Source organism: Alosa sapidissima, chromosome 18 (assembly GCF_018492685.1).
Source record: "Alosa sapidissima isolate fAloSap1 chromosome 18, fAloSap1.pri, whole genome shotgun sequence".
Classification (NCBI taxonomy): domain Eukaryota; kingdom Metazoa; phylum Chordata; class Actinopteri; order Clupeiformes; family Clupeidae; genus Alosa; species Alosa sapidissima.
The window spans coordinates 4,330,110-4,346,869 of record NC_055974.1 but is presented as its reverse complement, the minus strand read 5'-3'; the positions used below and the strand labels follow the sequence as shown (position 1 = coordinate 4,346,869).

Genomic DNA, 16,760 nt, shown 5'->3' with positions numbered 1-16,760 from the left:
GTTAAGTGCGAGTCTGCCCAGTACTGGGGGGACCAACTGAAAAATTACTCAGTGTCTGTTCGTCCATTTCTTTTACTGTCTATGAGTAGGTTAGGCTATTTCTCTTCCTCTTCACTACCTCTATAGTGGAACACGCTGATGGGTGGGTGTTAAAGTGTGAAGATGACAGCGATCTTCTGAAAGAACAACAGGTGGAAGCCGATATGCCCCGGGGGCCACAACCTGGCCCCAAAAATACACGTCTGCAGTGACCGGTGCCACCCAAACGGCCCTGGCACTGCCCTCTGCATTCTGCTGGTCTTTGGGATGAATTACTTACACAATACACAGTACAACAAAACTTTAACATCAAACTCAAAACCTTATTGTGATACAGCGATTCTAGCAGACTTAACAGAATAATAATAATAATAATAATAATAATAATAATAATAATAATAATAATAGTACATAACAATAACAACAACAACAACAACAACAACAACAACAACAACAACAACAACAACAACAACAAAAACAAAAGTAAATGGTGACTGTGAAAAAAGTTCAGCAGTGTGAGAGGAAACGAGGGAGGAGAGCAGAGCGCAAAGGGGAGGGAAGAGAGAGGCACAAAGACGTGTCGGACCTGCTGACATTTTGTCTTCTGGGGGGTGAAAAGGGAGCTCAATAAAGGAAACGGAAGTCCTGTGGAAATGGTGCTTTAATCTGCTCTGCTCCTGTACTATCCCTTTCCTCACCTCCTTCCTTCCATCTCTCCTGACTCTTCCTCCTCATCCACCCCCTCTCTCCCCAAGTATACTATCCGGCACTTGGAGAGAGTGATAGAGAGAGGGGGGGAGAGAGGGGGAGGGAGAGAGAGAGAGATAGGCTAGATGAAGGGCCAAAGGAGTCGGTGGTGTCAGAGGCCTTTCTAGCACCTGGTGCACTTAATCCGTGTTCTCAGAAAAAAAAAAAAGAATCACTCATTCACTACATAGCGCACTGTATTAAATAACCGCCATATAGTTATTCACTATACAGTGCACTATGCAGTGAAAGAGTGGAGGTTCTGAACAAAGGGTGTGACTCAACGACACCACACACGCCTGCACGTAAGGGACTATCCCCTCGTGCTGGGGTCATTCTATCATTTCACAATATTACACTCTCACTCCCTTATTGGACTTTATGGTCTCCTTTCATTTTTCAATGTTTGCCACTGTGCTATTTTCTTTCATGCCTGTACGTAAGTACGTAAATAAAAAAAAAAGCATAAATTATCTTTATTATGCTAATTATGAAGACCCAGTTAACTCAAGAAGGATAATTCTGAAATATAATACTGACCAACAGCCAGTGAGCGAACGACGCCTTAACCAAATATTCCCCAATTCCCACTAACCTGCATTCTGGGTGTGATGGAGTTACACAACCCACACAAGGAACCAGAGAGACAACAATGACCCGAGTGACCTTCTGAGGCAAGGTGAAGGATGTCCGACACAGGGGTCACTGGAACTAGTCATTACCGGTCATTACGAAACTGTTGCAGTCCGTCTTTGGGTGAAGACAGGAGGAAGCACTGACAGTGTGTTTTCCAAAGGGTAGTGAGTGACAATGATGTCATGAGTCGCACCGGCCAAAAAACCACCCACCTTGCAGTCCCTTCACCACAAGTCGAGAGCATGACATGAAAATGTGTCATCAGCATAAACAAACATGAGTGCTGTGCTGATATGCAAAGATAGGGGAAAGTTTAATGGTGTTGTTGCCATGATAACCCCCTAAAACAAAACACTTGTGAACATCCGCGAAAAAAAAAAAAAACAAGTGCCCTTCTTATTCTGACAGTATTCAGCTAAAGGATGACCATGGCTTCCTGAAAGTGTTATAAAGGTCATTTCCATTAAACCACTGCTACAGCTGAATGACTGGGGACAGATTTCCGATGACGCAGAGCCTGATAATATGACTTTCATAATTAAGCACAGGAAACCAAAAGAGCTTGCAGCATTTCCTCAATGCTCCTCCACATCAATGGCAATGGAACATGTACCATTTCATTCATCTCCCAAATGATACTGACGACGAGAATGGATTTCTCTGTAAAGGGGAACCAACTGGCCATTTCGACAGTGAATGAAACCAAACTTCAGCACAAGATTCTTCATCCTCAGCACATTGCTTTGCAGGCAACCAAAAATCCACATTGAAAAATATCCCCTTTGGTTATTTTTGGCGTCTCAGTGAAATAGCGATCCATGTTGAATGATTCACAGTTTGTCCTGAGAGTAGCATATCCCAGTGTGGTCTCTAGTGAGGCCTCTAAAACCAGCACTGTGCTGTGCTAAAGTTGATGCGAGATTACATGAAAAGATATTTGTAAGTCAATCCACCGAAGTACTTAGAAACACTCTCCCTTAACAAAACTGTAATAAAGGTTATAATTTAGAAGCCAAAACATCTCTATAGTTACAACATTTTAGACAGAATCAAAAGAAAAGTTATCTTCAGTCATTTTTCAGGCACACATAAAAAGAGGACCACATTCCCATGGTGCCCAATGACAGAGAAGCTCCATTTGAGATGTAATGCTAAGACAATCCTCTCAACCAAGCATTAAGGACATTACCAAAATATTTTGGTAACTTTCTAAACACACAATTTCTTCATACAGCCCTGGAGATGAAAAAATAAGAGCCTCGCACTCTTCAGTTAAAAAAAAAAATCATCCAAAATCACCTGAAACTCAGAGGCTCTTTGGCACAAAAACAAGCATCGTGCTGAGAGAAGAGCTAGGCCTTTAGCAAATTAAAAAAGCGTGAAGTGTGTATGCTATGAAGGGAAAGAGGAAATGACATAGAAGGTGGCATTAAAATGGTGTAAAGACCTTTCAGCTTGCTTTCAACGTGTGCACCAGTCAGGGCCTTGAAGCACCCCCCCCCCCAGCCTTTGTGCATCAAAGGTTAGCATTGTGCTTGCGAGCAACTGCATGGGACGAAAAATCAGTTCAGGTTAAAGTTGCAGGTTAAAGTGGAGAGTTTGGTTTGGTTGCGTTTGCCATACTGACTGGATGGACTATTCATGGATGTTACCAGGTTTATCAGGTCTTCTTAATTTTCTTGCACTGTGCTGTTTGGGGCATACGGACCCATCAAGGTCCCAAGTGTCCTCTTACACTCGCAGAGGTCAGCACGAGAGATATAGCTTCCCTAGGCATCTTCAGTCAAAGGTCACTCTTTCTGCAACCAGTGACAAGGGCAAAATGGCTACCAGAACACGCGTGATTGGCCCATACTGTGCAATGATCACCAGGTGACACAAAGCAATAGCGTTTAAAGCGCTGTCTGGAAGGAGCATGCGTTTTCTCAGAAGAGTAGAGCAACACACTTCACTAACTCATAGGGGTGTATTTCGGGCTTCTAAGAAAGGTTAAAACTAAGTGCTCTCCTACACTCTCTCTTGCGCACACACACATGAAAAGGCTTTTAAAAGGAAAGGAAATGTCTGTCACAAAACTGGAAAAATAGACGACATTTAGACACACAACCAACCCACCCCCCTCCTCCCCACCATCCTCTTCTGCACAGCAAGGAGAGTTGCTCTAGGGTGCAGGTGAGTGAAATCATACAAAGTTGTGAGTTGATGGGGGATACCAGACCAGTAGTAGAGGATTAGGGGGTATCCCATTACAGCTCCCTCAGGGTGGAGATAGTGGATACGGCTTCTGCTCCAGTGGAGCTCCGTAATTACTTAAGAATTGGTAGGTCTCTTTGTGTAAAAAGACACACACACACACACACACACAGAGTGAATGTTCAAAGAATAAGGTGTGAAGATGAGGCTGATACTGTGTTGTGAGCATCGAATTAGTATGGTGCTGCTTTACAGGAGCAAGCAGAAGAGATAGACGGCATGTTGCACCACCAATTAGACATGAGCTTTGTAATGAAATGAGTCAACTCATTTTGCAACCTGCAACCACATCAATACAAACTCACAAGCACAGGTGACCTAGCCTGTAACTTATCTTTCAGAAATCCCCCTTTACAGGTAAAGGTCTCAATGATGCACCTCCACACGCACGCAGCCATGCACACGCACGCACTAAGGAAGTGTGTATTTTGTTAATTAACGATCATCTAATTAGAAAAGATCACATGTAGCCCACGTTATGAGTGCTCTGAGGTGTTCTGTGTGTGGAAGGTGTGGGTGTATGTTTCATGGCTGTGGGAGGGCTTGGGCCCCAAAACATCACACAAAAGGTTGTAAGCCATTAAAACTATTCGAAAGCAGTATTTTTCATAGCTTACTTTTTTATGGGTGGATTTGAGGCCATTCTTAAAAAAAGTTTGCCGTACCTCGACCGACCCTGTCAATTTAGGACCGACCCAAATATTTATTTTTTTTTCCCCTTTCAGTCCCGATTTTTTTTTACACTTCCAAACAACTAATAAAATGCAATAAAACAATATGAATTATATTTTAGTAAGTATCGTGAATATAAATTGTCTACATACAAACATAGGCTATATTCTTTCTTTTCAATAAAAACCTGTGGCGTCATCTATGATTGTGTTTACACCATTGGTTTCCGCATGTCACACCTACAGTAAACTCCTAAACTGGGCTGGTGCATTTTGTCGAGTTCAGAGAAAAAAGCAGTGTTGATGGACACGATAATGTTGTCAGTGACCTGATCTGTAGTCTGTGCCTAGTTTAACATGTAACGTGAACACTGTTCAGTGTTCACACAACTTTATTGGTTGGTTAAACACACTTCCACAATGCCACAATTCTGTAAGTAGCCTAGGTAACAGGTTAAACCATTTCAAATCAGTTTTACTAATTAAAGCCTAGTCTACCCTATTGTATATAATAATATTAGTGTTATATATATACTATTGTATATAATAATACTGTGTCTCAAGCAAGTTTATTTATTACCTGTTTTGGTCCAACAAATATTCAGCCTTATCATCTTTATTCTAGCCTAATAGCCTACTATGAAGTGTCCATTAGGCCTATGAAATCTTCAGGAATAGAAGCTAACTGCAGGAATAGAAAATAACTGCAGGCACAGAAAAAGAAAGAAAACTCATGTAGATTTCTGAGAAGAGGAGGGCCAGGCCAAGCAGGCCCTTCACACTTTGGCCCAAGCCAAAAAGAAGAAATAAAGGCATTTTTATTTAGATGATTTTTTTGCCCACAATACAAGTTTTTTTTGTTGTTGTTTTTGTAAAAATTAGTCATTTTGTAGTTTGTTTTCTTTGTAAACCTTTGTAAGGTCTTAGGTCATTAGGTCTTAGAAGATATGCACTATTGGCATGGCAACAATGTCACTCGTGCTTGTTTCACTATGAAACGGCCATTTCCCTCTTCACGCACCCTTCTCACCTTTTTCACCACTGAAAACCACCGTTTGCATGAAAACCACTGTTTGCATGACTGAGTAAAGAAAATGTTCACGTCACCGTTCAAAGTCTTACGGGTTAGGGCACCATAGTAATACATCTAAAAAATGCATTAAAACATCTTGACACTGCTTTAAGTTGGCACAAAGTTCTGAAAGAACCGAGGTTTGCAACGGTGTGCCTAAAGGTATGGGTTGAAGACCCAGTCAGTGACGTCACAATATGCAAAATTCTTTAAATTCATACCTACGCCTTTACCATGATCAAAATTTTACTGTTTTTTTACTTTGAAAAAAATAGACCTACCTACAGGACCTTTTTTGTTTTGGCTGTTACTGCAAACAAAAATATTTTTAAGGATGGCCTGAGCAAGCATCAATGCAATTGATACATTAATCTGAAAATAATTGCTTTATATCAAATGGCAAGTGGGTAGATGACAAATAGCAGAATTCAGACTGTCCATGTGTCACACACTTATAAAAAATGGCAATTGTTAAGAATTGATATGGAAATGTTGTAGGTCTGGTAGGTTCAAGTTCTGTCATATTAAATTTATTGGATTTGTATTTCACTTTTGACTTAAAATAATCATCCAAACATAAAAAATGTCATATGGTGTGACTGTCCACCATGTGTGCGAACTTCCTAAAAAGAGTGTATATCCATAAAAAGTATAATTACTTTAAAGTTTTACCATGCATATAAAATAATTGGATGTTTTTTACAACCACAGAAAGTTTTGATGTTTATGCATGCTGTCCAACTAAGTTATAATCAAATATATTTTGTCCATAAAATGGTTGTCATATGGCGTGACACTATATTGTATATTTTGACCGGGCATTCATTTGGACATTATTATTGGGAAGAGGACCCTGCTTAATCAGGAAGTAACAATAGAATGTCAGGAGTAATTGGCATGGTCAAGAGGTGAGTTCTGCTTTTTGGATTTTTATATAAAAAGCTTTGAATTGGACATCATCAATCGTGGCCAAATTTTAGTGTCTTATGGTGTGACATCATTTGCCTAAAAAGTAGCTATTTTCCACAAATATTCTTCATGAATTCTTAAAAAGCACTGCTGCCATGTGGTCAGTTGCATGCTAAATAATAGTTAGCTGTATTTAACTGTCTAGAAAATTAGCTTAACTTTCAAAATGTCATATAGTGTGACGCTGCATCATATGGTGTGACAGCTTTTTTCAAGTCACACTATATGACATTTCTGTCACACCCTATGACCAAATTGCATTTTTACATAAAAGTTCTTGTAAAAACATGTTTTAAATTCAGATATTATATGTTTTTTGTTAAATCTGTGATAATTGGGGAAAAAAATGTATCTGTACAATTCATATTTCTCATACTTTTTTCTTTTATGTTACCATGCCATGTAAGTTTAAAAAATAAATACTAAACTTTCATCTATTTTGCTGTTACACGCATACACCATTCATACAGTGACTTCAAAATTCATTGTTAATGATTTTATTGTCATTAAAAACCCTGTTTTGCTCTGACACATGGTGGAGTGGTGCAGTTCATCATATGGCGTGACACCATGTCATTTGGTGTGACATTAAATAATGTCACAAAAAATACTTTATAATTGAAAAATCATTAAAACATCAATAGCACACAAAGGAAATGGTATCTGCAAGAACCTCAAGAATTTTGAGTGAGTTCTTACAAGAAATATTAGAATTAAGCTAAAATATCTGGTTACACTTAGGAGCATTCTCCACCTTGACAAAATAACTTGTTAAATTTTAGGTTTTTCTTCTAAATATTCACAAGGAAATGTTGCATATCAGAGCAAACGTGATTAAAATGTACAGTGACATAAATTAAAGTAGAAAAAAGTATCTAATTTTCATTTTATTTCAAATTATTTTCACGTCACACCATATGACAATTTTAGGCACTAACATGACAAATTGACATATAAATATATATTTTTTTTTTGATTTTTTTTTTTATATTAGTCAAGTTTAGAGATACAGCAACACATATAAACACTTTTTAGGGATGATATTTGAAGTTTTTTTAAATTCCTTTTTTCAGGCTTATTTGTCATCCACCCAAGTATTGGCATTTTATTTTATTTTAATTATTACCGATAGCAATTGCATATTGGATTGCTTCTGAGAGAATACAAAAATATACCTTCCAATCTCACGATTTTACATATCTTGCTGTTTTCAAATCAGATGAACAAAGTGAAAATGTTGAACATGTTTTCTAGTTTTTTTGTAATATGTATCACAGTACTATTGCATCATAAAGTCTCCAAAAGCCTGTCACAGAATCATACCATGTCACAGAATCATGTACTGTGCACAACCATCATCATACTGCATCAATGGGCCACTAGTGGTCCCTCCCTCGGTATTAAAGTGTTTCAGCTGGGCTACATCCAGTGTGCAACTGAAGCACTCCGTTCGTGGAGTGTAAAATTTGATTTAAAAGACTGGTCACACTTTTCCGAATTCGCGTGGTGCGATCACATCTGATGTAGTTGTGTACAGTGTAGCCAGGCTGTTTTAGGGTTCAGCTATATTCAACACAAAAATTAGACAAGACAAAAAATAATGCATAGGGAGTGCCTCTGCTTCCATGTGAATGATAGAACTCTGAGTTCTGACTGCTAAGGTTCACTAAGACAGTGACAGTTCACTAAGAAATGGCCGTCCCCTGATGTCACGCCAAAAACCCATACCCAGCCGAAAACCAATACCAGGCAAGTGTCTCCCACATCCTCAACCCAGAACAGTACTTGACACACGAGATGCCCCTCCAAAAATGCAAATGAACGAGTATTTTCACTCTTCCACTAACCAAATGAGTCCTGTACTACAAAAATCATATTATGAAATATGAATACATTTAAGTATTTAATTGACAAGATGGCAAATCATGTTTAAGTATTAAGTATATATACTCTTTTGATCTCGTGAGGGAAATTTGGTCTCTGCATTTATCCCAATCCGTGAATTAGTGAAACACACACAGCACACAGTGTACACCCAGTGAGGTGAAGCACACACTAATTCCGGCGCAGTGAGCTGCCTGCATCAACAGCGGCGCTCGGGGAGCAGTGAGGGGTTAGGTGCCTTGCTCAAGGGCACTTCAGCCGTGGCTACTGGTCGGGGTTCGAACCGGCAACCCTACGGTTACAGGTCCGAAGTGCTAACCAGTAGGCCACGGCTGCCCCAATGATTGCACATCAATAATTTAATGATTGCACATCAAGATGATGAAAGACACGGCCAAGATCATTTCATAAAAGACAGATCATCATGCGAGGCTGCCTGGCACAAATCGGTTGCAACACACCCAAAAACCATGAGCACTACTCACACACCATGAGGAAGGAAGAGGTTTTTTTTTTGAGGACCAGTGCCGACATGTCATTCAGTGACTAGAACTGATCAGAGTGTTCCAGAAGAACAACCAGTGTTCTGCACAAGAAACCATCGGTTCCCTCCTCTCAGCCCTCCTGCGGGTAGTAGTCGTAAAGTGGGGAAGTACTCGGCTTGGCCAACATGTGCCACACGCATGTGCCAACCATCACATTACCAAACAGCTCAGACTCAATATAAATATTCCTGTAGACTGTGTACGTGCCAAATCCCTGAGGAAATTTGGACTTAATGTAAGGAAAGACACCAAAAGGACAAGGAGAAGAGGGATATGGACCCTTTCAAGAGAGTTCCACGATCAGCATCATAGTTGGCCCCACAAGACTTCCGTTTTAACATTCCATATGTTATCTTAATGCAGAGGAAGTAGATTGGGGCCCAAATAGAACGTTCAAGCATTGTTTTTGTTTACCTTGTTGAAAGGGTCTATAAATGGCCAGAGGCAGTCGTTGTGGGGCAGAGAGAGAAAGAGAAGGAGAGAGAGAGAGAGAGAGAGAGAGAGAGAGAGAGAGAGAGAGAGAGAGAGAGGCTTGCCTGTTACCCGTGAGCTATGTCTGGATGAAAAATGACAACCTGGATATCGTACAAAGAAACACAGCGAGGAAATGGAGTGAATAGGGAAACCATAAATTCAGGCCATGCACCGGCCCCAACATAGCCCCTCTCAAGGCACGGAGGTCGGGCACTTCGTTTTTGGGGGGGGGGGGGGGGGGCATGCAGTGTGAGGGACCAAGCCACTGGTGCTGGCTCAGTGAGGGTTGGGTTGGGCTCTGCTGGGCTACGCAGGCTTTGGGTTGGGTTGAGTCAGGTCGCCTCAGGCCGCCTCAGGCCAGGGAGGAACGCATGATTCTGGCTGCGCCTGGAGCGCCAATTCCATCTGACATGGGGAGAGTTTAATGACAGGGAAAACACTGGAGAAATCTCTCGTGCCTGCTCTGACCACTTTCAACATCAAGTGAAACCCCTCTGGAGCTCTGTTTGGGGCTTTCGAGGGAGTCGTTTGGCACGGCTGTTGGAGACAAGCCTAAAACAATTACACAAACACACTTGCGAGTGCACACAGATGTCCATACACTTGTACAGTATCCTGTAATGCATTAAGCTATACATAATGTATACAGTGCAGGTAGAGGGGAAGCAGAGAGCAATCCAGCAAGTAAAATGTAGTGTATAAAGAAAGTGAATGAAAAAGTGGTAGCCTAGTCCATCCAATTCTGAGGTTTCTTAAAAAGCAGAAAATCTGAAAAAATACCGATCAAGCGAATGCTTCTGTGGCTAAGCAAGCTGAGCAAAGATGTTTAATGTATACATTTCATCTGAAACCACAGCAATACATTCTAGACTATATTTTTTCCCCAGAGAGCCCAGAGAGACAGAGAGAGAGAGAGAGAGAGAGAGAGCTTGAAGAGGAAGTCTTGGTGCTCTTCTGTGCCTCATGTCTCTCCAGTATAAAAAAAAAGAACGGACATCCTCTCACTTATGCACAGCTTTCAGCTTCCACCTTCAGCAAGCACAAGAGCTCCTTTCTGCACACTCTAGAGTCTCCTGTCTGCAGTTAAACAAGCAAAAGACATTTTTATCCTATTTTGGAAAACTTATTTTGGACTGGTAAAAGAAAAAAAAAAAGGACTAAAAGATATAAACCGCATGTTTGGGACTCCAGGGGCCAATGAGATCTGGAACCACAAAACCAGAGAAACCAAGTCAAATCAGATCAGAGCACAGTGGAAGCTAAGACCCACTGAGAGTAAAAATCCCAACCGACCAATTCCACGTCCGTTCAGAATACACAATCACCTCTGTTACATTATTCCGAGGTTGATGAGCAGGCTGAAATGGAATGAGTCCACCTGGACACTGCAGCAGGCAGAAAGAGGGAGGCAGTGATATGATCTGAAATAAAGCACTTTGGACAAACTGGAGGTTTGTCAGATTTGTATCTCCATAGACAGATTAATGATGTGTTGTGGCAGGGTCACATCTGGCGGGATATCATTATTACATTAACAACTTGGTGATGTGTGCTTGAGGGTGTATTGTGCAACAAGGACAATTTGTTAATTCCTTATCTACCATTTAAAAGCAATTATTTAAAACCTTAAAAGTATATTTTTGGCAACTGCAAAGATAAAGAACAGAAGATATATTTTGCATAAATGAACAGAGTACTGTTTAGACCTTTTGTCTTTTGAGGCCTGGTTGCTGACACTAAAAGGTCGTCCTGACGAAGATATGTTCACTTTCAACGAAAGAAAGGTCACTGCCTTTTCAACTTTCCTATCTTACACCACTGAAAATCAAAGGTCTTCTGAGAATTGTACCTTGAACACCTTAGGGCTTCACTACCCAAGGGATGGGCAACATCTGAAAGAAACGTGCTCCAATTTTTGTACTCCGAAGGTACTTGTGTTCAAATTGGAACGCCAGGATGACACAAAAGAGGTGTTTTTAAGGGTCTAGTGGTAATCTGCTAATTACACAAAGTGGCCCCACTCAAAGAGGACTGGGCCCCCAGCTACCCCGAGGTGGGTTCCTTCATGCCACATCTCTCTCTAGCTGGAGCATATGTGTGTGCTTAAAACACTTGTCAATCTCTCTGAAATAAACTCATTAGCCAAGCCCACCTGTTCCAATGGGCACTAATTTGATTGGCGAGCACTGACACTCCTCCATCTGTCTGGCTTGCATTCCATTGGCCGACACTTTGATTGTGTCCTCCCATAGCTGAGCAGTGGCTCGCTCTCATTGGAGGTGTCCGACTGGCAATCATGTGATCATGTTTTCAAGCTCGAGCAAGAGGTGCACATGTGGTAGACTTGTGTGGATTTTGCCTCAGAATTGTTGGACTTGGGATGCTTCTTTCCATATGCAGCAAGAATGCACTGCTACCAACCATGGTGATGTACCCCAGGGCTGAGAGAATTACACTAGTGCTTCTCTGGTAAAGTCTCTGGGCCTGGGTCTGATGCTCTGCGTTTGTTTAAAGACCACGTGTGAGCCATCTTTGCAAGAGAAGAGTCTTGACTGTTTCCAAACATGCTGTTGTGGGCCAGTTTTGGGGGCAACATTCATTGCTTACCACTTTTCTCTATGTGGCGCTTTCACTTCACAAGTGGTTGAGCTAAAAGCTTTTTTATTTACTATGTTTTCTCTGAGCCATCAAAATAGTTCCAAGCCTGGGTTGGCTTTGCTTTGATTCGTATGTAACTGACCACAACATTGCTTTTAACCAATTATGTGCCAGCACTTACTGTGCATCAGTCCCTCTCTGTTTCCAAACTCATTTATCTTTCCCTCTCAGAAACGTCAACAGTCTTCACTGTGTCCTGTTAAGTTAGTGCTAGCTCTCCCACCATCTCATTCACAAATGAAAAACGGGTCCTTGCTATGAAATCCTGATATCTATAATATCCTGATATCTACCCAAGACAAACAACTTAGTGGGATATCAGAAAGCAACTTGTGTGTCAAACTAAATTGACTGAATCCTATTATAAGTGTGTTAACTTTTGACTCTATCCAATTTGCTAGTCTGATGAGAGAGAGAGAAGAAAAGCCATGCTGTGAGTAAATAGTTGATGATCTGTTTTTGTATCTTGCACCCCCAATGACCTGCTTTTTCCCCCTCCTCTCTCACTCGCTCCTCCCTCTCAATTTGGCTGCAGAGGAGCAATGACTCATGGCCACTGGAGAGAAGGAGCAGGATGAATTGAAGGGGGGTGTAGGGGTACAGGGGGCTGGAGGTGGTGGGTCAGAGCGCACACAACAATTCTGCCAAAACCACCCATCTCCACCCCCATACACAACACACACACACACACACACATAACCACCCCTCGACACACACACACACACCACCACCTCTTGACACACACACGCACACCTTATCAAATAAGCCCCACTGCCTGAAACACCCACACAACTCATTGGTCAATTCTTACAATTCTGTTGCGCAAGAATCCCACATAATAGCCATTATTTCCTTCCCAAGTCAAGGCTTTTATAAACATGCCGCTTCATATTTTAATTCAGTGCCCCCCGCCCCCCTCCCCCCTTTTAAATTACTCATCGCAGACCTGCGCTTGCAACCTCCCACCCTTTCATCCACAGCCTTGAATAGTGTGCGGCTGTACCACAGCTGACATTAAAGGAGGTGAGAGGAAAGTGAAAGAGTAAGGTTTCCAGTGAGTGGTGGCCTGAACAAAGGGAAAAAATGAGAAGGGATAGAAATAGAGAGTGTGTGTGTGAGAGTGAGAGAGAGATAGAGAGAGAGGGGAAGAGAAGAAAAAACAGGCAAAAAAAGTGAAAACTCAGACGCTTCAAAATCTCAGTGACCTTTAGCCCACTTGTGATCCACAGCCGCCAATGAAAGCAAGGGAAGGAGTGGGGGGCAGAAGACAGTGTGTGGGGGAGTGGGCAGGGGAGGGAGCACAAGCTTGGGGGGGGGGGGGGGGGGGGGGGGGTAGCTGTACTGCAGAGTCGGTGTCACCTCTAACCCGCTGTCTGGTTTCTGTGTTGCTGTAATGGCAGAGGGAAAAAAAACATTTAACTGGCGCTTCTCGTTCCCCTATTTTTCACCTCTATCACTTTCTTCTTCCACGCCTCCAAGTCTGATGACCTTACAGGATGAGAGAAAGAGCGACAGAAAGGGAGCGTCCCTCCTTTGTCTGCCTGCCTGTCTGTCTGTCTGTCTAGTTGTCTCTGGCTGGTTTCTATCTTACCCTGTGCTCAAAATAAAACAAGCCAGCAAATCACTCCATCCTCATCAGTATCGCTTTGATTGGTTTGGTAAGACGCAGGGCTCCATCCAGCAAGTGAACAGGGAGGTGGGGAATTCAAAGTATGTGGTTTAGAGACTAACCTGTGTTACAAGTAGGCCTAAAGCTCCAAAAGAACAACCCTAGGCTTTGATTCTTCAGGACAAAGAAGACTTAGGGCCCTTAGGAGGTTGAACACTTCAAGTACTACTACTAAACAACCAATTTTGGAATACCCCCCAGGCACAGTCAGTTTGTGTTGAAACATGTGACAGTCAACAAGCACACCTCACTCAACCCAAAAAGACTCCACGATCTCTAAGAACATCCATGAAACTCATGAAATTCATGTTCTGACACCAAAGCCCATCCAAAAGAACTCTATGTCTTTGAAGTATAGCGAGTGACTTTGGTCCTCTCTGACTTGTGACCACTGAGTCACCCAACAGTCCCATGAGCAGACCAGCCTATTTCTTTACTCGGTGGAACGGGAACCTATTGCCTCCCTTTGGCAGAGTATGCCCTGACCAGGATAGGCATTTCCAATATCAACCAGCTGCAAAATTCCGATATCTACCTCGCTGACCAAACCCAGAGTTGATGGTCTCAACCAAACTAACAGAGTTACACTTCCTCCTGGCTAAATACTAAAAAGTCAAGAAGGACACGCGACTACATCATCGATGCCCTGCGATCCCTCAAGACAGTGTGGAGAAATGAAACAAGCATCTGCCACTATAACATCTGTTCAAATCGGGCTGGTGCAAATCCACATCTCACAATTGCAGATTACAGAATGCACGAGCTAGTTCACTAAGCAGTACTCTTTACGGTGTATAAAGCCCAACACAGACAGTACAGGGTGACTCAACAGTCAGCCTTCATTACAGCATGTCCTTTCAAGTCAATTTGAATTTGAATATTGTGGTGTTGTGCCATGATAAATGTTTGGGAACCTCTTCCCTGGTGATCTGCATGAACATGTTTACTACTGATAGAGCAGGCAGCAGTAGCAACAGCAAGGTGATGGTTTTGCCTATTAACACACACATTAACCAGAGAGCATACACTACATAGCAATCAGCCTTACCGACCTAGCCGAACGGTTGAACGTCTGGCCAGTCAATGTGCATGGCTCCAATCTGTGCGGTGTGCCAGTTTTTGTCTGGTGCATATGTTGACTGGTGATATTTGCGTAATCAGTAAATATTCAACAAGGCCCTACCTACATAGTTCTTAAAAGAGCTCTGCTCTGCCTCCGCCTCTGGTGTTTGTTAAGTCGGACAACATAATGGATCTCGCCGAAAAAACGTACATATCACGTCTAATGAATGTCCACTTCAGCATTGTACACACACAATACAAAATGTGAACTGAAAGAAATAAAAAAAAACAATAAAACAAATTAAAGCAACGGAGATTTTGATGGGGTTCGAACCATGAGTCTCAATGACTGAATGCAAATAAACTGAACGCAAAAGACACGCTGGTTTCATATCCCATTACGCCACTGCTATCTACCAGAGAATGGTGGTTTACAAAAGGATATTGCAATTATAACCTCTGATAACAAAGGGTAACATAAGTAAGGCAGCATCAACATTTGGCAGCATCAACATTCTTTAGAACAGTGGTTCTCAAATGGGGGTACGCGTACCCCTGGGGGTACGTCAAGGCACTCCAGGGGGTACGTGAGATTTTAACCCTTAGAACCCGATTGACGCAAAGTGCTGAAGGTAGTGGAAATGCCCTAAAAACAGCTTATGGTTAAAATATACATAGATTTAAAAAGTAGAATCCATGCAAAAATACTTTAAAAACAATTATTTAATAAATATTTCAGGAAAATATAAGTTAATACAATTATATTTCAGTAGGCTTTTCAATTTCATTATCTTTAAAACCCAGAGTCCCCCCATACCAGGATGGTTCGACCCAACCTGTCACATGCCACCCGCCATCACCTGTCAATCACTGCCAAAACTCAAACGATGGAGTCGTGGTTGAAGTTTATGGATGGAGTCGTGGTTCCAAAGTTTAATAAATTAGACACGGATGTCACAGTGCACTGTTTTAAGTCTTTTTTTCTCTCAAATAAAAATGCTTTGCGCTGGTTAGGGGGTACTTGGCTGAAAAAATATTTCACAGGGGGTACATCACTGAAAAAAGGTTGAGAACCACTGCTTTAGAACACAGCTGATCAACCGTCTGCTTTTACTTTTTAATGAAGTTCCATTGCAAGAAGTGACCGGACTACTTGCGGAGTGATATGAAAGATGTAAATCAGAAGCACAAAACCTGTTGCCATTGACAGCGGTAATTACATTACCCTTGAATTTCCCCTTGGGGATCAATAAAGTATCTATCTATCTATCTATCTATCTATCTATCTACCTACCTACATGAATATATTTTACTGTAGAACATTGGAAAATCCCATTCAAGTCAATGGAGTGTACTACTAGCATTGTGAAGAGCCGTATAATAAGTGAGAAATATACGCTCATCTTATCTGGTGATATTAACATAGGCTAGCCTAAACTGTAAATGCAAGCCTTGAAACAAAAATGCTCAATTGCCTAACATAGCAAAACTTATATTATGAGCAACAAACTGACAAGACCCCAATTCAGTTTTGGGGACAGAAAATCACACATTATAATGCAGAAACATAATTATCAGCGTCGCGTGTGGGCCTCAAACCTCTCACGAAAAGCTCAATGGCAGATTTATTTGGCCTTCATACCATGAGGCATTACAACTCTGCCAGAATGGGCAAATAAACGATTCATCGTGTTTTACTGAAATAAAATAAATGCTCATGTTGTAATGTGACAGTGACACAGCTTATTGTGTCAAACGACATTACATTGATCATAGCAATGGATAACTGAATGTTTGTAAATCATGACTGTTTTACTATCTGGCAACCATACTACTTTTTGCTTTTGCAGTGATTTTATACAAAATGTCACGAGTCAACATGATCACCAGACAAACTGGCACACCGGCAACACGACAGACCGCTATCATCTTGTATTAGACGACGCTGTAGGAAAACGGGTTATTCTGATTGGCTATTTAGCTTTCTTACTTGCTGCTTAGAAGCACAGTGTAATGTTCTCGTAAGGGTACTAGGGCTGGGACAACGCGTCGACGCAAAATATGCGCGTCGATTTGTCAGA

The 16,760-nt window shown here is 41.6% G+C and overlaps 1 protein-coding gene across 3 annotated transcripts in view; it reads right to left on the bottom strand.

Moving 5' to 3' along the window:
- Window positions 1–16,760, bottom strand: part of rbpjb (recombination signal binding protein for immunoglobulin kappa J region b) — a 72,566-nt gene that overhangs the window by 47,077 nt on the left and 8,729 nt on the right. The window contains exon 1 of one of the 3 annotated variants that reach the window (XM_042069478.1): window positions 8,761–8,842. The exons of 1 other annotated variant lie outside the window; for it this stretch is intronic. In XM_042069478.1, the coding sequence (XP_041925412.1) occupies window positions 8,761–8,810 (50 nt within the window). In that variant the 5' untranslated portion in view covers window positions 8,811–8,842. Of the gene's footprint in view, window positions 1–8,760; window positions 8,843–16,760 lie in introns of those variants that run through there. One more of the 3 variants, XM_042069480.1, reaches the window with a different exon arrangement.